At 41.2% G+C, this 21,987-nt stretch overlaps 1 protein-coding gene across 2 annotated transcripts in view; it reads left to right on the forward strand.

The window, feature by feature from the left end:
* The window catches only part of PRKAR2A (protein kinase cAMP-dependent type II regulatory subunit alpha), a 78,009-nt gene that overhangs the window by 45,254 nt on the left and 10,768 nt on the right, over positions 1–21,987 (forward strand). For both annotated transcript variants that reach the window (XM_083354941.1, XM_083354942.1), the window contains exons 3-7: positions 3,904–3,956; positions 5,881–5,964; positions 14,907–15,013; positions 17,861–18,014; positions 21,408–21,509. In XM_083354941.1, coding sequence (XP_083211067.1) covers positions 3,904–3,956; positions 5,881–5,964; positions 14,907–15,013; positions 17,861–18,014; positions 21,408–21,509 — 500 coding nt within the window. The remainder of the gene's footprint in view (positions 1–3,903; positions 3,957–5,880; positions 5,965–14,906; positions 15,014–17,860; positions 18,015–21,407; positions 21,510–21,987) is intronic.

Genomic DNA, 21,987 nt, shown 5'->3' on the forward strand with positions numbered 1-21,987 from the left:
GGGAGTGGGACTAGTTGACCTTCCGACTCTGATATTCTGTGTTCTGTGTTCTAATTCTTAATAGTCCATGGTTGTCAGAAAGGATGTGCAGAATTGGAAGAGAATAAGGTTGAAACAATAATATTTTTATTTGTTTATTTAACAAATTTAATCCTGGTTATTCTTAGAACATCTTTAGATTTATGAAGTCCGAAAGAGAACCACATTCTTTCTTGGTCAGAAAAAGGGTCCTGTATGTCAGGAGTATTTTGTCCAGGACAGATAATTATCTTCAAATACTGTACTAATTTTATTCATATATTGTGTTGAGTGTGTCTGTTCATAGCATGTGATGTGCTTCATTTCTCTTTTTTTCTGGGTCAAAAAAGGCTTCTTTTTGCAAAATCATTGAATATAAGCCTTGGAAAGGATCTGATTCTAACCCAAATCACTGCAGCTTTCTGATAGATGGCCCAGACAGTTTCTTTTTAAATATCTGCAGTAAAGGATTCTGCCAACCTTCTGAGGCAGTCTGTTTCATTGCTGAAGAGCTGCATTAGGTATTGTTCCTGATTTCAGTCAAAATTTGTGTAATTTAAACTCACCTCTTTTTCCCCCCCTTGAAACAACTCTGAACAATTCTGCCCTATTTTATACCCATTTCCCCCCCCCCCCAAACTGTGTCTTGTGAGTGTTGATGGAGCAACAGAAAGGGCAAGGCTTGTTTTCTTCGCAAAAACACCACACCTACTATTTTACAGATCAGGGATTCCAAGGTTTGTTTTTTGTTTTAAACCAGCAGGTTCTGCAACCTGAGAAATAAAATAAAATAAAACTCCTCTTCTACACAATAGACCTTCAGTTTCTTGAAGACAGCTATCATGTCTCCCTGCAGTCTTCTCTTCTCCAAGGCTAAAAGTACTTGGTGACAGCAATTATTTCTCATCCAGTTTTCCTAGGCTCATCATCTTGATGGTTCTCGTTTGGTCATGCTGTATACTAGTGTCCTTCCTAAAATGCAAGGCCCAGAATTGCATCCACCCAAACCGTGTAATACCTCTTTTTGCTTTTGACAGTCTTGACATGGACACATTGTCAAACATTCATATAGCTATAATTCAGGGTCCCTAACCCCTGGGCTGCAATCCACTACTGGGCTGTGGCCTATTCAAACCAGGTAGCGTGAGAGGCTGGCCAGTGTGCACACGCATGTGCAGTTGAGCTGCATTTGCATGCACATGTGCACTGACCCCGTTGTTTGCACGGTCCAATTCCCGTCTCTCACCCCCCTCCAGCCTGGCCGCTAAGCTGCAAAGGTTAGGGACCACTGCTTTAATTGATATCATAGTTCAGCCTACATTTTACCATATTTTCTACCCAAACCTTATGGGAAACTTTGCCAAATGTTTTGTTTAATTGAAGTGGTGGTTAATAATGTTACATATTTTCAAAAACAAGTTAAGTGAATTATTACCAACTTGTTACATGGCAGGAATGGAACTTAACTTGTGGGACTAGTTTGGCCCATTAGGATGATCCACTCAAGCTCAAAGTGGTTATTTTTCTTATTGCTAGCTGCTCTTTTGCTACCTTGTTAAGCAAACAGACCATTTTAGAGGCATTTTACACTTTCCCCAATCAAGGATTTTTAGGGTGTATTTTGCTTATTTGTCTCCTGAACATCTTCTCTCCATAGGGAAAGTCTACAATGAATTTTGTATAACTACAAATATAGGGTGAAGCAGAAATTGTTGACTCCTGGTTTGCCCTAAATCAGGGGTGTCAAACTCAATTTCATTGAGGGCCGCATCAGCATTGCAGTTGCCCTCAGGGGGCCGGGTGGGTGTGGCCTGGGTGGGTGTGGCCTACTGGGTGGGCGTGGCTAGAGTGCATATGGCCTACTGGGTGGGCATGGCCAGCTCTACATCGTTCACATCAAGGGTGCCTATGGGGGCCTGGGCAGGAGTGGGACAGATCTGAGGGTCTCTGGCAGAAGGAAGGTCTCTGGGCCAGGGCCGAGGCAGTGGGGGCCGTTCCCTCACTGTTTCCAGGATGGCTTTGCAGGCCGCATGAAACCACTTCGCGGGCCAGATCTGGCCCCCGGGCCTTGTGTTTGACATTTCTGCCCTAAAGTATTTTCTCCATGATAGGCAGTATGAAGAACAGAGGGTACCTGTCCACTCAAAGAGAAGTGGATCGTAAGAGAGGGCCTTGCTGTAATCCTTTGGCTAAATCCCAACATTACCTGCCCTACTAGAATAGATCAAAAGCTGGATTTTGCTCTCATACGATATGTGGTTCTCCACTTTTGTGTAATTGTGATGCATTTCATATTAATCTGTAATAAGTATTTTTTATCTAGAATCTAGTTATAATCAGCTACAATGTATGAATTGATTATCTTAATATTTTAACATGGTTTCCTAATTATATTTTGTCTTTAGTTTGTTTTTACAAAGTTATAATCACATTTTTTTGAAGTACACAAAGTGGTTTTAAGATTTTCTCTTTTTTTTTTAAATCAGACTGCGGGAAGCTGAAATCTAGATATTACTAGACTGTTACTCTGGAGGTCCATTAGACTGAAATATACAAGAGAATAAATTTCGTTGAATTCAATAGGGTTTAATTCTGGTTGAACATATATATATCTGGATTCTATTATCTACCTTTCTAACTTTATTATTATCATTATTGTCATTATTATTATAAAACTTATTCATAAAACATGAAACTCAGTCAACTGAACACTCAAATTGACTGGCACTAATGGCTGACATGGGTTGCTTCCAGCATCCTAGGTATCAACCAGGTATCTCCTTAAAATGTAAGATGTTCCGAGTAGTGCAGTTTTTTCTAGCTTTGCTGAAGTTATTGCAGGAAGCTGCAATTTCTTGATGTATTTTGCAAAGTTTTTGGACATAGTTCCCAGTGCCCCGATGACAATGGGTATCACTGTTACGCGTTTCATCCATAATCGCGCAGTTTCGATGGCCAGGTCCTGGTATTTTGTAATTTTTCCCAGTTCTTTTTCTTTGACTCTGGCATCTCCTGGTACAGTGATATCAATCAGCTGTACGCTTCGGTTTTCTACAACTGTGATATCTGGCGTGTTGTGTTCCAAATGGCTGCTGCTGCTATTATTATTATTATTATTATTATTATTATTATACATTATATAAAAATTAATAAATTAAATTAATTATTATTATTATTATTATTTAGCAAAAACACTTTAAAGCCAACAGTAATTGATGACATTCACCATGGCAATCATTTTATGAAGCTGTTCATAACATACTTTCAGAATTCCAGATGAGTTTGCTGATCAAGCTTACAGGCTTCTGTGCTACCTATTGAGGAAGCAAATTGAATAGTTTTAACATTTTCTGATCCACGTATTTCCCCCTTTTTTGCATTTGGTTATTGTACAATAACCAAATGCAAAAAAAGAGGAAATACGTGGATCTTGGACACTGGACACTGTACATCAATGTCAATTTTATACATTTGTCCAAAGTCCAAGATGTTATTTATTGATGTATGTAAAATATTCCTCTGCTTTTCTTTGGGAAGTTCCTAGATTAGATTACATTGTAGCAAATAATTATTAACTTGTATTCTGTTCAGATAATCTTTTAGCATAATCTTGGTATAGAACTTCTTTGCCTTTTAAAATATATGTTAAGCTCCTGAAATTTTGAGCACAAATGTTTCACTTCATTATAGATTATACTGAACTATTTTTCTTCCTGAATGAATGGTTAAAGTGTCTGAACCATCAGAGTTAAAGTATTAAATCTTTTACACTGTTTATATTATTTGGGAACTTAAAGATGGCACTAATTAATATATCCGTGCAGAGTTCTTGCCTCTCTATGTATGTCAACCCTGTTAAAGAATAACAAATATTTCTTTTTCAAGTCTGTGCGGAAGCCTTCAACCCAGATGAAGAGGACGAAGATACAGAGCCAAGGGTAAGCAAGATTGAACACACTACAGGGAGTGCAGAATTATTAGGCAAGTTGTATTTTTGAGGATTAATTTTATTATTGAACAACAACCATGTTCTCAATGAACCCAAAAAACTCATTAATATCAAAGCTGAATATTTTTGGAAGTAGTTTTTAGTTTGTTTTTAGTTATAGCTATTTTAGGGGGATATCTGTGTGTGCAGGTGACTATTACTGTGCATAATTATTAGGCAACTTAACAAAAAACAAATATATACCCTTTTCAATTATTTATTTTTACCAGTGAAACCAATATAACATCTCAACATTCACAAATATACATTTCTGACATTCAAAAACATAACAAAAACAAATCAGTGACCAATATAGCCACCTTTCTTTGCAAGGACACTCAAAAGCCTGCCATCCATGGATTCTGTCAGTGTTTTGATCTGTTCACCATCAACATTGCGTGCAGCAGCAACCACAGCCTCCCAGACACTGTTCAGAGAGGTGTACTGTTTTCCCTCCTTGTAAATCTCACATTTGATGATGGACCACAGGTTCTCAATGGGGTTCAGATCAGGTGAACAAGGAGGCCATGTCATTAGATTTCCTTCTTTTATACCCTTTCTTGCCAGCCACGCTGTGGAGTACTTGGACGCGTGTGATGGAGCATTGTCCTGCATGAAAATCATGTTTTTCTTGAAGGATGCAGACTTCTTCCTGTACCACTGCTTGAAGAAGGTGTCTTCCAGAAACTGGCAGTAGGACTGGGAGTTGAGCTTGACTCCATCCTGAGCCCGAAAAGGCCCCACAAGCTCATCTTTGATGATACCAGCCCAAACCAGTACTCCACCTCCACCTTGCTGGCGTCTGAGTCGGACTGGAGCTCTCTGCCCTTTACCAATCCAGCCACGGGCCCATCCATCTGGCCCATCAAGACTCACTCTCATTTCATCAGTCCATAAAACCTTAGAAAAATCAGTCTTGAGATATTTCTTGGCCCAGTCTTGACGTTTCAGCTTGTGTGTCTTGTTCAGTGGTGGTCGTCTTTCAGCCTTTCTTACCTTGGCCATGTCTCTGAGTATTGCACACCTTGTGCTTTTGGGCACTCCAGTGATGTTGCAGCTCTGAAATATGGCCAAACTGGTGGCAAGTGGCATCTTGGCAGCTGCACGCTTGACTTTTCTCAGTTCATGGGCAGTTATTTTGCGCCTTGGTTTCTCCACACGCTTCTTGCGACCCTGTTGACTATTTTGAATGAAACGCTTGATTGTTCGATGATCACGCTTCAGAAGCTTTGCAATTTTAAGAGTGCTGCATCCCTCTGCAAGATATCTCACTATTTTTGACTTTTCTGAGCCTGTCAAGTCCTTCTTTTGACCCATTTTGCCAAAGGAAAGGAAGTTGCCTAATAATTATGCACACCTGATACAGGGTGTTGATGTCATTAGACCACACCCCTTCTCATTACAGAGATGCACATCACCTAATATGCTTAATTGGTAGTAGGCTTTCGAGCCTATACAGCTTGGAGTAAGACAACATGCATAAAGAGGATGATGTGGTCAAAATACTCATTTGCCTAATAATTCTGCACTCCCTGTATATTTTGTGTTACATGCAAAGAGCAATTTATTTTATCCTGTTCCTTGTGTGAAGTTACAAACTAAAGTGATGGATGTTTGAGTGAACATAAAATTATTCTCAAAATTGTTCCTGAAGGCTTTCCAACTGGATATTATTAATTAGTAAAATATTGGAGCCAGATCTTTCCTTTCTTACTTCTTTACTGAAGTAATGTGAAAACTCTTCCCTGTTACAGTTAAAACATTTTCAAAAGGTTATCCCTAACTATTTTCAGAATTATAAACCCAAGCACATTTATCCTAAAATGTATTGATGTTTAGATGTTTAAACCACTTTGTGGTTTTTCTTTTTTTAGGTAGTTCATCCAAAAACAGATGAGCAGAGATGCAGATTGCAGGAAGCCTGTAAAGACATTCTCTTCTTCAAAAACCTAGATCAGGTAATTAGCTTGACCTATATTTACTGTTTTATTTTGGTCTTTCATCTTGAAGATTCAAAGCTTAAAATATATAAATACAGGCTCATGTTGATTTATTACATGTGTGGCTATAGCATGTGGGTGAAATTGAGTTACTTAGTTATTTCAAAATATTCCTATTTTAGAATATTTAATTTGTAACAATCAGTACAAAAGGAAGAGAATTTAACATTTAACTTTAATACATTAGTCAGATGTTTATGAAATACCAGATTTTTAAAGAATTTTAGCTTATTTAGAAAGGAGTTACTGTTTTGACTAATCTTTCTTGTTCACTGTTGCCTAGATCCAGGAATCTGGCTTGTTCCTCTTCAGCAAGCCAGAATTATTAATTAGTTTATTCTTAGTTTCTATAATTCTATAATTAGGGTGCTCAGATTATTTCATTTTAAGAATTGTGATGCAAGGCATTTATTAATTATTATGATTATCCTGCTTCCTAGAGAGACTCTAGGACAGATGTGTCAAACTTGCGACGTCACATGACATCGCGTGACGTATCGGAGCTTTTTCTCCATTGCCGGCAATTGGGTGGGTGCGGCTTCCAGATGACGCATCCCGCCCGCGGGCCGGCTGTTTGACACCCCTGCTCTAGGACATGCAGCTATTTCATGGGCTTAGCAATTATTTTGGGGGCTGTGGTTGATACTGTATCCACTCTGTATATCTTGATTTAGACTAGGAAATTTTTAGCTGAAGTGTTTTTTTAACCTATCCATATTGTAATATTGAGCATTGGTTGCAGCTGTTGCCACCTTTTCCTTTCACAAATTAAATAAAGTATAAATAATCTTTAGAGTAAATAGCTTTATTACCTTATACTAAATTCCCTTCAATCCAGTCATTTTTAAAGGCATGGATAATATAAGGAAAATAAATAGAATAGAAATTAAGAAATATTGAAATTAGCATCCAGTCATGAAAATGTTGCCCATCACTTTACCAAAAATGTTCTTTTTAAAGAAACCTGAAGTGTCATCTGCCAGGGATATTGCTAATGAAGATTATGTATTTGGCTTTGCTATAAAATGATCTGAACATTTTTATTCTCTTCTGTTGCCATGTTCTACTACTTGACAGTAATTAGCAAATACGAATACAAATTTTCTAAAACTATTACTCCTTTAGTTCTTGAGGTTTCTTAACAGTGATTTGCTAAAGGTTGCCTAGTTACAATTTGCATTCTTTTAGTAAAGATTCAGAAGGACTGCATGAACACTGGTAAATCTATTATGATAAAGCTCCGTTGATGGGTTTTGAATAAGGAAGAGCTTCTTTTCCCTCTGAAGTACTATAGTCTTTAACCTTTCCAACCTCTACCTGCTTCTCTTAGAACAGGGCTTTTCAACCTTTTCACCCATTGTACCACTTTTAGGATATGGCAACATCTGAGTACCACCAGTCGCCTAGCAAGGTGTCAAAAACTTGATGAACCCCCCCAAAGGGGAAAAAGTGATGAAGTACAGGTAGCCCTCAACTTGCAACAGTTCGCTTAGTGACTGTTCAAAGTTACAATGGTACCGAAAAAAGTGCCCCCCAAGCCACACCCGACCAAGACACCTTCCTGCCCACCCAGCAGCGCTCTTCCTCCTGTCTGAGGTTTTCATTGTTGTGAGCATTTCTGTTGAGGCTTGGCAGCGGGGGTGGGGTGGGGGGTGTTTGGTTTTTATTCCCCCCCTCTCTGCTGGGTGGTTGCAGCAGGCTTTGGTCACTTCATATGACCCTGGGACACTGTGACCGTACATTCCAGCTGATCGGTGCTTCTGGGCTCAGCAGAAGCGCCAGGATCAGTGCCCTGCAGCTCCAGCCATCTCTCGCTCAGGCTTATGCGGTGCTGCCACCGGTTCAGCTCATTCCCCTCCCCCGCTACTTTTCTAGGATGGTCGTGTACCACCTGGCAGGTGACAATGTACCACAGGTGGTACCCGTACCACTGGTTGAAAAGCCCTGTCTTAGAAGATGCTGGCAAATTTATTTCATGGTTCTTAGACATTTCTCACTTAATCGCTTCTGTTTTTAGCATGTTCTGCAGCATTTTAGGTTTTAGTAATTGAAAAGGTAATAATGGTAAAATCTGGTGACATTCAGGACAATGAATGTAAAGATCAGTATGAATGAAAAGTGTAATTTACTTGGATTTTTTTGGAAAAATCTTTGTTGCTAGTAGGGTAATGTAATAGTCTTGAAAAGCAAAGTACTCCCCAAGAATTAAGGCAAAATTATTCTGAGTTTCTTATTCTAACTGTCTTACCTGAACTCAAGAACTCCATCACAGTTTTCTAATCCACAATATTGTGAAATGTTTCCAGGTAATCACCACTAAATAAAAGTCTTTTAATAAAACTAGCCATTTGGAATATTTTTTATTACTGTGTTACTCCAAAAATAAGACCTATCCCAAAAATAAGACCTGGCTTGATTTTTACACTTGCACCCAGTATACTCCATCCTTCCATCCATCCATCCATCCATCCATCCATCCATCCATCCATCCATCCATCCCTGTCATCCATCTATCTATCTATCTATCTATCTATCTATCTATCTATCTATCTATCTATCTATCTATCTATCTATCTATCTTATTTACCATCTATCTTATATGTCCATCTCTTATTCAACAGCTCTGGGTGGCAACAGTCATAGAACACAGCAGATAAAATTATTAACACATACAAAATTTACCTTGTAAACAGTGATAGGTATTGCATATTTGATATGCAAATTATACATAATGCCTTTTTGGAATAAAATTTAAAAAATAAAATTGTCCTTTTTGTTGACAAATATTCAGTGCTTACTTACACTGAGATATTTTCCTCTTGAACTTACATTATGATGATTCCTTCAGTATCCTCTGAAGACGTTACATGGGTATATTTTTATTTTAACACTGATAGAATAAATATCTGTTCATATATCTTATGGATGTATCTAAACAATAAAGTTTTCAGTTACTCAAGCAGTAAATTGGCTTTCTTGAAGCAATGTTTTACTTTAAATATATTCAATGGACATTTATACATCCCAAAACTCAGAGATTTAAACAGTAATTTATTTTGATGGTTGGTTTTTTTTTTAAAAAATCACCTGACTACTTCAGTTAATTGAAAAAAAAACCCTTCCCTCTTAGTAAGGGAATCATTTTGTTGCAAGATAACAATAGGACATTGACATTCCTATAATCCTTAATATAGAGGCTGATTTTTTTCTCTTATTTTAAGGAATAGGATAAGAAGCTTTCTCTTGGGCTTTGATTCTATTAAATTATTTTCAAAATCTTCAAAGGGAGTATCTGCCAAAGAAAGTAGTTTTAAAAAAACACCAATCAGCCTATTTTAAAGTCTACATTTAGACTGATAATATCTGCTGCCAGAAAATATTAATTCATTATCCTTTAGACTATCATCATTCTTTCATTTCACGTAAAAACCTTATAGAGAATTAAATACATTCATATTCTTCTAAGCTGCCTCTTCTATTAGCAAGCCACTCACTGAAGGATTTCACTTATTAAAAGGCTGCAAAGGAGATCCGTAGAATGTTACCTTCATTTAATGCTAAAAGACATAGACCCTAATACTTTGGCACAAGTGGTGAGATTTTACATTGAAGCCATAGAAAAATATAAGTGCCTTACAGATAAAATATATCAGCAGGCTATAGTAAGGCAAAATTTTATGTTTCATCTATTTCTGTGATGTATGCCATAAAGTTATTTCCTTCCTCCAATTTTCTCTTAACTGATTTTTATATGAACTAACCAAGGATTATAAAGTAGCAAATGAAGTAGATAGGTTTTATAGATGACATTTTACAGGGTGAGTTGACTAGACTGTTCTCTATTGCCATTCACATATCGGCCCCAAAGGATTCAGAGTTCCCTGGGTACTGGCCACAGTGAGAGGGTGGCCTGAACTTCATCTGCTGCCCCTAGAGGTGAGAGCTCTAGGGGACATGCTGTACCCAGGATGGATGTTTCGGACCATTCCCCCCCTGGTATAGGCTTTCCAACCGTCGTGAGAGGGCGGTGGTTGGCCTGTCCTGGGGTGACACCCAGCTGAGTGGCAGCGGCTGGGTGGAGGCTCGGGACTTCTATTTGCTCTCTGTTTGGTTCCTCCTTAAATCAACTGATTATGGACTGCCTATATCTGGACTGCTTTATGCCTTGTTTTAGGTACTCCTCTACGGACTTGCTCGCCCTCAGGGGTGCTCCCCCTTCCTGGAGGCGGCCCGCCTTTCCAGCCGAGTATAATCTCGAGGAAGGTCCCATCTATTGGGATCCTGAGAGATGGCCGGGCACGGCTATGGGCCTCCGACGTAAACCTAATAGGAGGTCCTTGATCTGTTTTTTGTCAAAATTTTTTTGGGGGTTAGGGAGGAGGGAGGGTTCTTTTTTTGGTGGTTTGGACGAGGGGGGCAGTCCAACTACCTTTGTTCAGGCTAGTGCTGAGGCTGATCGCGGAGGGGAGGAGCGGGGGTCGGCTGCTTCTGGGGCTCCAGGGCCAGTCGTGGGATTGTCCATTCCCACGACGATAGGGAATGGCAGCAGGTGTAGGAACAGAGGGCCGTATCGGTCTCAGGGAAGGCCTCTCCGCTGTTTACAAGCGGTGAGGCACTCCGACCCTCTGGTTCCGCCCCGAGGTCCCGGGAGTGAGGATGAGCAGCCTCCTGAGCTCCGGCTGGTGTATTTGAATGCCAGGTCGGTCATTAATAAGGCTCCTCTCGTTCGAGACTTGGTCGAGGGTGAGCAGGCTGACCTGGCTTGCATCACGGAGACCTGGTTGGGCCCAGAGGGCGGTGTACCTCTGGTTGATCTTTGCCCACCAGGTTTCCGGGTGCTGCACCGGCCTCGGGCTCAGGGTAGGGGTGGGGGAGTGGCTGTTGTTGTGAGGGAGACCTTGTGTCCGCGGGAGGCCACCGTTCCCCAGACAGTCGGGTGTGAGTCTCTCTTTTTGAGATGCGGCCCTGGTGCGCAGTTGGGCTTGCTGCTGGTGTACCTTTCGCCTAGTCACGCAGCAGCAGCCCTGCCTGAGCTGCTTGATGTCCTCTCTGGGCTGGTGGTTGAGTTCCCGAAACTTATAGTTTTGGGGGACTTCAACCTACCATCGCTGGGAGGATCATCTGAGTTGGCTCGGGAGTTCATGGCTTCCATGACGGCCATGGACCTGACGCAAGTAATTACGGGACCGACTCATGAAGGAGGCCACACCCTTGACCTTGTTTTCTTGTCTGGACGGTGGTTAGATGATCTTGGTGGGGGCTCTCCAATTATTATGCCCCTGTCATGGACCGATCATCATCTCCTGCGGCTGGTCTTCCGTTTTGCCACCCCCCGCCGTGGGGGTTTGGAACCACTCAAATGGTACCGCCCCAGACGCTTAATGGATCCTCAGAGGTTCCAGGCGGCGCTGGGGTCCCCACCTGCCTCCCTCGCTCACAGCTCGGCCGAGGCCTTAGTGGAAGCCTGGGAAAGGACGGCCACTGAGGCCCTTGACCGAGTTGTACCCTTGCGGCCCCTGACCCGGTGCAGATCCCGTCGGGCTCCATGGTTTTCTGCGGAGCTCCGGGAGATGAAGCGTCGGAGACGGGGCCTAGAGAGCGGTTGGAGGGCCAGCCGATCCGAACCCGACCGATTGCGACTAAGAGCCTATATTAGGTCTTATCTCGCTGCAATTAGGGAGGCGAGGTCCAACCACTTCGCCACCCTTATTGCGTCCGCAGATAATCGCCCGGCTGCCCTGTTTAGGGTGACTCGCTCCCTCCTAAATCAGGAGGTTAGGGAGGATCCCTTGCAGGGACGTGCCGAGGAGTTTAACCAACATCTGTCGGACAAAATCGCTCGGATTCGGACCGGTTTGGATTCTGACTGGGCAGAGTCTGACGATCAGGACACGGGTGGTCTTGTCGATATCATCTGGGAGGAGTTTGATTCTGTGACTCCGGAGGAAGTGGACAGGATCATGGGGAGGCTGAGCACCACCACATGTTTACTGGACCCGTGCCCTTCCTGGCTGGTTTATGCAGCCCGGGAGAGGACACGCAGCTGGTTCCAGGCAGTTATATCGGCTTCTTTGAGTGAGGGTATCTTCCCCGCCGTCTTGAAGGAGGCGGTGGTGAGGCCTCTCCTCAAGAAGCCTGCCTTGGACCCAGCTGTATTGAACAACTTTCGTCCTGTCTCCAACCTTCGCTTTCTTGCGAAGGTTGTTGAGAGTGTGGTGGCGCATCAGCTCCCTCTGGTCCTGGATGAAGCGGATTATCTAGACCCGTACCAATCGGGTTTCAGGCCCGGGCACAGCACGGAGACGGCATTGGTCGCGCTGGTGAATGATCTCTGGAGGGCTCGAGACAGGGGGCATTCCTCTGTCTTAGTCCTATTAGACCTCTCGGCGGCTTTCGATACCATCGACCATGGTATCTTGCTGCGGCGTCTCAGGGGACTGGGAGTGGGAGGCACAGTTTTACAGTGGTTCTCCTCCTATCTCTTGGGACGTTCGCAGTCGGTGTTGGCAGGGGGGCAGAGGTCGACCGCGAGGTCTCTCATTTGTGGAGTTCCTCAGGGGTCGGTCCTCTCGCCTCTCCTGTTCAACATCTACATGAAGCCGCTGGGTGAGATCATTCGTGGCTTTGGAGTTGGGTATCATCAGTATGCTGATGATACCCAACTTTTCTTTTCGACCCCAAACCACCCCAGTGATGCCCTCAACGTGATGTCCCGTTGCCTGGAGGCGGTTCGGGTCTGGATGGGGAGGAACAGACTCCAGCTCAACCCCGACAAGACTGAGTGGCTTTGCATACCTTCATCCCGGGTTTACTCGGACATTCCATCTCTAGCTATGGGGGGTGAATCATTACCCCCCGTAGATAGGGCTCGCAACTTGGGGGTCCTCCTAGATTCACGGCTCACCTTGGAAGATCATATAGGAGCCGTGACTAGGGGGGCCTTCGCACAGGTTCGCCTGGTGCGTCAGTTGCGGCCCTATCTTAGCCGGGATGATCTATGCACAGTCACTCATGCGCTCGTGTCCTCTCGTCTGGACTACTGCAACGCTCTCTACATGGGGTTGCCCTTGAGGACCACTCGGAAGCTCCAACTGGTACAGAATGCAGCCGCGAGAGTGGTGTTGGGAGTCTCCCGATACTCCCACGTTACACCTCTGCTCCGTGAGCTGCATTGGTTGCCAGGTGCCTTCCGGGTGAGATTCAAGGTACTGGTAACGGTATTCAAAGCACTCCATGGCATGGGGCCGGAGTACCTCAGGGAACATCTGCTGCCGGCATCAAGCTCCCTGCGCCCTGTGCGTTCCCACAGAGAGGGCCTCCTCAGGGTGCCACCGATCAGAGAATGTCGATTGGTGGCCCCCAGGGGGAGATCCTTCTCTGTGGGCGCTCCGGAGCTGTGGAATCAGCTACCGGTAGAGCTCCGGACGGCGCCCGATCTTCGCTCCTTTCGTCGCGATCTTAAGACATTTCTGTTTGTACAAGCCGGCCTAGCCTGAGGGGGAGTATTGGGGTTGTTTTATCTCTCGCTTTTTAATTTTTCTGGGGGTTTTTAGCGTTGTATTTATATTGTTCTTAACTAGGGCTATTGTTTAATCCTGTTTTAATGTTTGTATTCGCTATTTTATTCTGCCCTGTGAACCGCCCTGAGTCCTCAGGGAGAAGGGCGGTATATAAGTGTTATTAAATTAAATTAAATTAAATTAGATTAGCTCCACAGGTTTTATGGATGATATGTCTGTAATATTTATGTTATCTTAAATTTAACTGTTTGTTTGTCTATAGGTACACGGGTATTTTATTGTAATTATCTCTTTTTTCTTTGCATTGGCTGCTGACCGTAATAAAATTTTTTGCTAGAGAACTAAATGCTGCTGATGTGCAAATTTAAAGATTTGTAGATTGAGATCTTGAAATCCTGGTAGAAGTAAAAACAAATCATACATCCTATTGGTTCCTTCCAAGCTTGCTGCCACATGCATTCCTGAGAAGTAACAAGTCTGGCTTTGATGCAGACTTTGATGCACCAAGATATAATCTTCTTAGGTTTTATTGTAGTGATATTTGAACTGATTAGGAAGTTTTGAGAGAAGATTAGGAAGTTCTGCCCTCAAAGGGCAGAATTGATGTATCATTAGGTCTTTTTCTGTTTCTTTGCAGAGACTATCTTGTAATATCTCAGTCTCTCTGGATTGTTAAAATAGATTTGGGGAAGACCTGAGGGAAATATCCCCCACCTTTTCTCTTGTGGAATTTGGATAATTTGTCATGAACCTTTCCCTTGCCCTCTCCCTCCTTCAAGAGATGGTGCTTCCTGCCTTTTCATGGTGTAATGGCACTTTCTCAGGCTGGGACTTTCTTTGGTGTATAGAATAGTGCTTCCTACTCATTTTGATCAACTAGAATTCAATTCCATAAGCGTATCTCTTATGAATTGTGAAAATCACCAGACAGATGGCTAAATATGATATAACCAAAACTTATTGATCTTTTGGAGACCATCCCTCTGTTTATCAATTGCCTTGCACTTTCCTGAAATACTTTCAAAATATTTCAAAAGAGCAAAGCACACTCAAAGCTGACCATGAGAACCATCTCAGCTTTGAGATTCCCCAGCTTTTTTTTTCTTTTTTACCATGGCAGACCTCTATTTGTTCTTTGGGGTTAGAAGATCTTAAAAGCAGAAGGTAGCTTTCTCTGACATAGAAAAGCTTAAAAAGTCTATTTTTAGTTTGATTTGTATGTTTCTTGCCTTTATGAACAAGTGAGATGGCACTCCATTCAAAAACGCTCTTCTCTGTGGTTAAAAAAGCTCATGACATAGACGAGTATATGGGGCAATATAAATGAACATGACTTAGTCATTATAACAGATGTTAATTGAAATGCTTTTATCCTTTCAGGAACAATTGTCACAAGTTTTGGATGCCATGTTTGAAAGAAAAGTACAACCTCAGGAACATGTAATTGACCAAGGAGATGATGGAGACAACTTTTATGTCATTGAAGAGTAAGGAGCGAAAGTATTGCTCTGTGACAAGTTTTTAAATGTTTCTGACATAAATGTTGAATTAAATTGAACCAACTAGAAATGAGGAAGCTGAACTTTCTAAGTTTCAGATAAAAAGGACAGACTTTGGAGAGCATGTTAGGATTGTAAAGTTTATTAAAGGAACAAAATTTTAATTATCTTTTAATGCAGAAATCAATTGAAAATTATATACGAGAAGCCCATATTGATATATAGAAGTTATTTATAGATGTTAATGGTTAAAAAACACTTTAGTCCATTTCACACATAGCCATTTTATCTCTGTAAAGCAGTATTTCAAGTAGAAAGATTTTTTGTTTTACAAAAATGTGGTTATTTTTAAGGGTTAAAAATAGCTATGCTAGTTCATTCTCAAGTATTACTGTCCTGATTGCTTTTCACAATGAACACCTTCTTAAGCTTGTTTGTAGCTTTCTGTGAAACTGAAATGGTCATGAATGTGAGTTTGAGGATTATAGTTTTTTTTATTTTTTAAAATTCCATTTATATCCCGCCCTTCTCCGAAGACTCAGGGCGACTTACAAACTTAGCAGTAGCCTTCATTCTATGTATATGCCTGCTTATTAGGGCTTTCACATAGTAAAAATGACTACTGTAATTATACACAAAGTGACATTTGGAAGAATTCAGCTCAGCTCAGTTGTCTTAGTTTGGTCAGGTTATTAGGACCCATGACTCCTTTTATTTGTTGCTACAACAGTTTATACCCCTTCTTTAAAATATATGATGTGGTTTATAATACTTCCATTTTTTTAAAAAAAAATATAAACTTGAAGATCCAAAATCGAAAAGCACCTTTGATGATCTTACACGGATAAAACAAATTTTAGGATCTGGGCTGAATTTACAAGAATCCTGCTTATGTTAACAACTTATTCTTTCACCAAGTCCTTGTGATTGTTTATAGAATTTATTCCATAAGAATTTGCTTCTTGCTACTTAAGCATACATTTAAGGCATTTTTAGTAAGAATCAGCTTTTTTTTCTAGTCTTGGGTTCATTCAGTTGTTTCCCATTTCTGATATTGTTGTGTATATGTTTTAACCTAGAACTTTATTGTGAAGGAAAACTGAATTAGAGAGTCAAAGAGCTGTGGTGGTGCAGTGGTTAGAATGCAGTACTACAGGCTAACTCACTGCTCACTCCAGGAGTTCGATTCTGAACAGCTCAAGGTTGACTCAGCCTTCCATCCTTCCAAGATCTGTAAAATGACTCTGTAAACTTCTTATATAGAGCTGTAAAGCAGTATTAAGTGCTATTGCTATCAGACCCATATTTACATAATTAGTTTGCTAACAGTTGTGATATAATAAGTACGGTTTTATTTAGCTGTGTGATCTCTCAACAGCACAAGCATTAAAATGTATTCATTTATTTTGCTCTGAAACTATTTCAGTCATAATAAAATACAAGATAAATATCCAAATTTGTACAGAAAACTCTTATTAGACTGTGTATTCCAGCAGCTACTCATTTATGCTAGACCAGCTCTGGAAATTATCTAGGCATCTTTAAACGTTATTTCTTGAAAGCCTCCAAAATTTTTTCCTCATTCCCCTTTTTAAAGCACATGGAAAATACTTATTTTTATAATGATCGGTAATAATCCTTTCTTGGAGGTGCATTTTAGAATACTACCAGTATTGTCCTCATGCTATCTTCGGAAGTATAACACCATAAAAACTGTCAAGATTAGAAAATGTGATCTGACATTTTTCTAAACATGTACAAGCCAAGGAATCTTATGAAAGCAGAAGAAAAAACCCAACAAGTGTTTCTTGTCTTAGAGAAAAACAGAATAATGCTGTAGACTGGTCCCCTTTTTCTCTCCAAATAATCAGTGCTAAGTTTCTGAATGAAGATAAATAGCTGGAGAGGAAAACATTAAGTTTTGCAGACACTGATAATTAAAATATCTTTCTGCATCTCTTTCTGTGAAAACATAATGCTTAAGTTCAAATAATTAAAATATGGGCAGGGTAGGTCCTTTGGTTTTTACAAAGGATTCTGAGATTGTGGCCTGTGAGGCATTTAGAGCAACAGGGAGATAAGTGAAAAATAATATTTTACTATTCTCAGATTCCGCCCCCCCCCAGCAGTTTGATGCACTTGTCCCTGTTGCAAAAACAGTGGAAGGGAATTAACCCCAGCTCAGTTGTATAGATTAGAACAGGGGTGTCAAACTCAATTTCATTGAGGGCCGCATCAGCATTGCAGTTGCCCTCAGGGCCGGGTGGGTATGGCCAGGGTGGGCGTGGCCTACTGCGTGGGCGTGGCTAGAGTGTGAATGGCCTACTGGGTGGGCATGACCAGCTCTACATCGTTCGCATCAAGGGTGCCTATGGGGGCCTGGGCAGGAGTGGGACAGATCTGAGGGTCTCTGGCAGAAGGAGGGTCTCTGGGCCAGGGCCAAGGCAGTGGGGGCCATTCCCTCACTGTTTCCAGGATGGCTTCGCGGGCCACATGAAACCACTTTGCGGGCTGGATCCGGCCCCCGAGCCTTGTGTTTGACATGTCTGGATTAGAAGCTTATTTTGTGGTCATTTCTGCCAGCCAAGAACTCTTTTTCTCAGCTAGGTGTGCCCATAGTGATCAATACAGTGAAAAGATGGGAGCTGTGAGTGGGCACTGTTTGGTGGCAAATAGGGATTCATTCTGACAGGGCATGTTCTGTTCCAACCAGATGGAAATGTTTTATTTTTTTCTTTAGAGAATAAATACTTCTATTTTTATTAAACTGAGCTTTTATTAGCAGTGCTTTGCATTTGAACTAATGCTTGCGGTTTTGTTTTCCCATCTTTCTAGGGGATCATATGATATTTTTGTAGCACGAGAAAACCTGACTCGCTGTGTTGGTCGCTACGATAATCATGGCAGTTTTGGGGAACTCGCCTTGATGTATAACACTCCTAGAGCTGCAACTATTGTTGCCACCACAGAAGGATCCCTTTGGGGACTGGTAAGTTTTGTTTGAGGGAAATCTTTTAATATGTTTTGAATTAGGTAAAGGTAAAGGTTCCCCCGCACATGCGTGCTAGTCGTTTCCAACTCTAGGGGCCGGTGCTCATCTCCGTTTCAAAGCCGAAGAGCCAGCGCTTGTCCGAGGACGTCTCCGTGGTCATGTGGCCGGCATGACTAGACGCCAAAGGCACACGGAACGCTGTTACCTTCCCACCGTAGTGGTCCCTATTTTTCTACTTGCATTTTAATGTGCTTTCGAACTGCTAGGTTGGCAGAAGCTGGGACGAGTCTGTTACGCGGCACTTGGGATTCGACCCGCCAAAGGGCCGACCTTCTGATCGACAAGCTCAGCGTCCTAACCCACTGAGCCACCGCGTCCCTATGTTTTGAATTACACAAACACAGTTTCTTTTATCCTTGTTTATGTCAGTATATTGAATCATGCTGATTTCTCTCAGCTTCCTGACTGTTATTACTAGCAAAGTTTAAATTTGTTTTTAGCCAAAGGTAAAAAAGCAAGGATAGTTCGCAACATGTAAAAAGCAAGGATAGTTTGCAAGCATAGCTATGGAGAGGTGTAGGGAATGGTGTTGATGTAAATAGATTTAGTTGTATATTTTATTTTATTTTTCTTTACTCCCCCTTTAAACTTTTAGTTCAGTGTTTCTTACTCCATCTCTGCAATTTGCATATAACATTGCTCACCTCAGAAGAGAACAGCATGATGGGTATGTATGGATGTTATGAGCACACAAAGGACAATGCAATTTGCATGGCTTCCTATTTGATAAGTACTTCTAATTATACGGGAAGCATAGCATCTTACAAACATTACAAAGGCTGACTAAATTTACAGTTTCTGTTGAACCAGGAAATATAAGTATTTTTCCTGATCAAACTGGCAAGCATACAAAGAGAACATTGAAAGTGTGAGGGAGGCTTTCAGTGTTATGTTTGACATCATTACCATTTCAGTGGAGAATCACTTTTCAGAGGATATTCTATTTAAAGATAAGCAGTCAATAAAATAAAAATATTCCAGAGTAGTGGGGACTAGAGTAGTGGGGACTTAGTCCAAGTCTACATCAGGAGCACATTATGGACAGATTTTCTTAAATAACTATAAACTTTTATAAATGGAATCTTCTTTTGGGGCCATAGGAAAATGTTTGTAGCATTTATCTGGTTGCAGTGCACACATGATATGTACTTTAGTACAAAAATAATATTGCTATGGTATTTGAAATGTTACAAGTAACACTGTCAGTTGTACGCATATAAAACTGATCTTGAAGCTTGTGCAAGATCTGAAGAATCTCAAAAACAACTTAATCATTTGCTGCCATCTAATGGAATATTCTTGGAAAAAAAACATTGGAGTGAGTTACTATGCAGAATCAGCACTGTGTCAGTTCAGATTATTCCTCCTTCTCAAGTTGCCAGAAGCTTTTGATGCAAACAGCGTTAAATTTATTTTGCTCTGCGTTTTTTGAAACTGATTTCTTGGAAGTGTCCTACGGCTGAGTAATTGCAGAATGGGGAATGCATAATCCCCAGAATTAACTAGATTCCTCATCTCAGTTTATTGAATTTGTCTGGTTTGAAATCCAGCAGTCTCTGGCAGGCTACAAACTTCCATTCCCCAAGTTAATCAGTACTAACTAACTGTAGTAGTCACTGTCATGTTTAATAATGCACTTAAATGAGCAAGATTTCTTCGTTAGTTTAGGGCAGGGTTTTCAAACTTGCCAAGTCACGTGATGTGTCATGATGTATCACAGCTTTTTCCCCCTTGCTGAAGCTGGGGTGGGCATGGCTTCCACGTGACACATCTGGCCCACGGGCCTGCAGTTTGACACTCCTGGTTTAGAGCAAACGCTCATTGGGGCTTCCAAGGAGTCAAGTGAAGCAAATGACACATGTTGATGTGATTATGCAAATGCCTTGACTTAGTTATTTTAATCAAATATCCTAGTGCCATGGAGCCCCCTCTGTGGGCATGCGTGCCGTCGCCCCAGTCCTAGGCCTTCAGCTGTGTTTTATAAAACCTTCCGCCACCGTGTGCAAAAAAAAAAAAAGATCAATCAATCAATTTAAACTTCTCACAGGAAAAAAAAAGATCTCGCAAAGTTGGAATTGATTGATTGAACTTTTTAGTCCCACCCAGTCTGCCGTTACCACTGCAGCCACGTCCACCCAATGGGCCACACCCACCCAGCATCCGACGATACGTAAGTGGGTTTGGGGTTGCAGTTTGGGCACTCGAAAAGGGCTCAGTAGGTTAGGACGCTCAGCTTGTCAATCAGAAGGTCGGCAGTTTGGCGGGTCGGATCCCGAGTGCTGCATAGCAGAGTGAGCACCTGTTACTCATCCCAGCTTCTGCCAACCTAGCAGTTCGAAAGCACGTAAAAATGCAAGTAGAAAAATAGGGACCACCACGGTGGGAAGGTAACAGCGTTCCGTGCGCCTTTGGCGTCTAGTCATGCCGGCCACATGACCACGGAGACGTCCTCGGACAAGCGCTGGCTCTTCGGCTTTGAAATGGAGATGAGCACCGGCCCCTAGAGTCGGAAACGACTAGCACACATGTGCGGGGGGAACCTTTACCTTTACCTTTGGGCACTTGATCTCTAATAGGTTTGCCATCACTGTCCTAGTGCAAGTACATAATTGTAGCATTTGCATAATTACCTCATTGCCTGCTTTGTGAATCTTTAGATAATGTGTGAGGCACTTTGGTTTATTTTCTTTAGTTAAATGATCAAATCCTATTCCTCAATCTTTGGGGGAAAAAAAACTGGTTAAAAAATAGGTTCCTGAGAAACAGCCTGTACTGATACATACAGAGATCATTAAGTCATGTTATTTTCCTGATGTGTAAGTGCTTTTTAAAAATGTTTTTATTACACCTTTATTTTTTTTAAATAAGTCATGATGGCAAACATACTTAATACTCCTTACACTCTCATGTACGTTTCGAAGAGAAGGCAAGAAGAAAAAGATTCTTAGTTGCCTATCTTTTGAACTTGTTATTTTTGCCAAAGGAAATATTAGAAGATATTGACCGAAAGGTACTGAATCTTTCAACATCATGTAAATAGTAGGCATGCATTTAAATTTACAGAAAGATGTATTTAACGTTGTTCCTTGTAGAGGTTATCTCAGCTACTGTTCACTTAGAGAGTCATTGAAATATAGAATTAAATCAGGGTGTATTAATGTAGGCTGTTTAAAAATTAGTAATATTACTAACAGTGGATTATACCACTTATTCATCCAAAAAAGGCCAGTATTATATATGAGTATGTTTTCCGTTTGTGTTGATAATATTCTAACTTGATTAGCTGAGAAAGAACCAAAGCAAATTTTTTTTCATTCTCTTTTTTTGAAGGACCGTGTAACATTCAGAAGAATTATATTGAAAAATAATGCAAAGAAAAGGAAAACGTATGAATTATTTATTGAATCAGTCCCTCTTCTTAAGTCACTGGAGGTAAAGTACTTTGTGGGAAATGAACTGGAAAGCATGTCTAATTAGATTTTCCTCAGCATTGTAAATGTTTAAGAGGAGGTTAGGAGTTAAGGAAAGCATCTATGACAGCAATTACTTTATAGTCTTGATAGGTTTTTCAGTAAGCTCTTCAGACAGATTTGGCTGGTTCTCTATGTATATCATTCTCTTGAGTCTGCCAAGGAATTTATGACAGAGTCTTGCAATATGACAGTTGGCCTTTATAATTTAAAATGGAAACCTGCACAGTGGTGGCCTATATGGAACATATAGCAATAACAAATTGTCAGTCAGGAAAATTATCCTAGTCTACCTGCTGGGCTGTGATCATCCTTCTGCTAATTAATTTATTAACGAAAGCAAAGAAATGCATTAGCTTCTAGACCTAATGGTGGTGGAACTGCCAGTGCTGTTCCTCTTCAGTAGTTATCCAAACACACACACAACCCCTACACACACC

Source organism: Vipera ursinii (assembly GCF_947247035.1).
Source record: "Vipera ursinii genome assembly, chromosome: 2".
NCBI lineage: Eukaryota > Metazoa > Chordata > Lepidosauria > Squamata > Viperidae > Vipera > Vipera ursinii.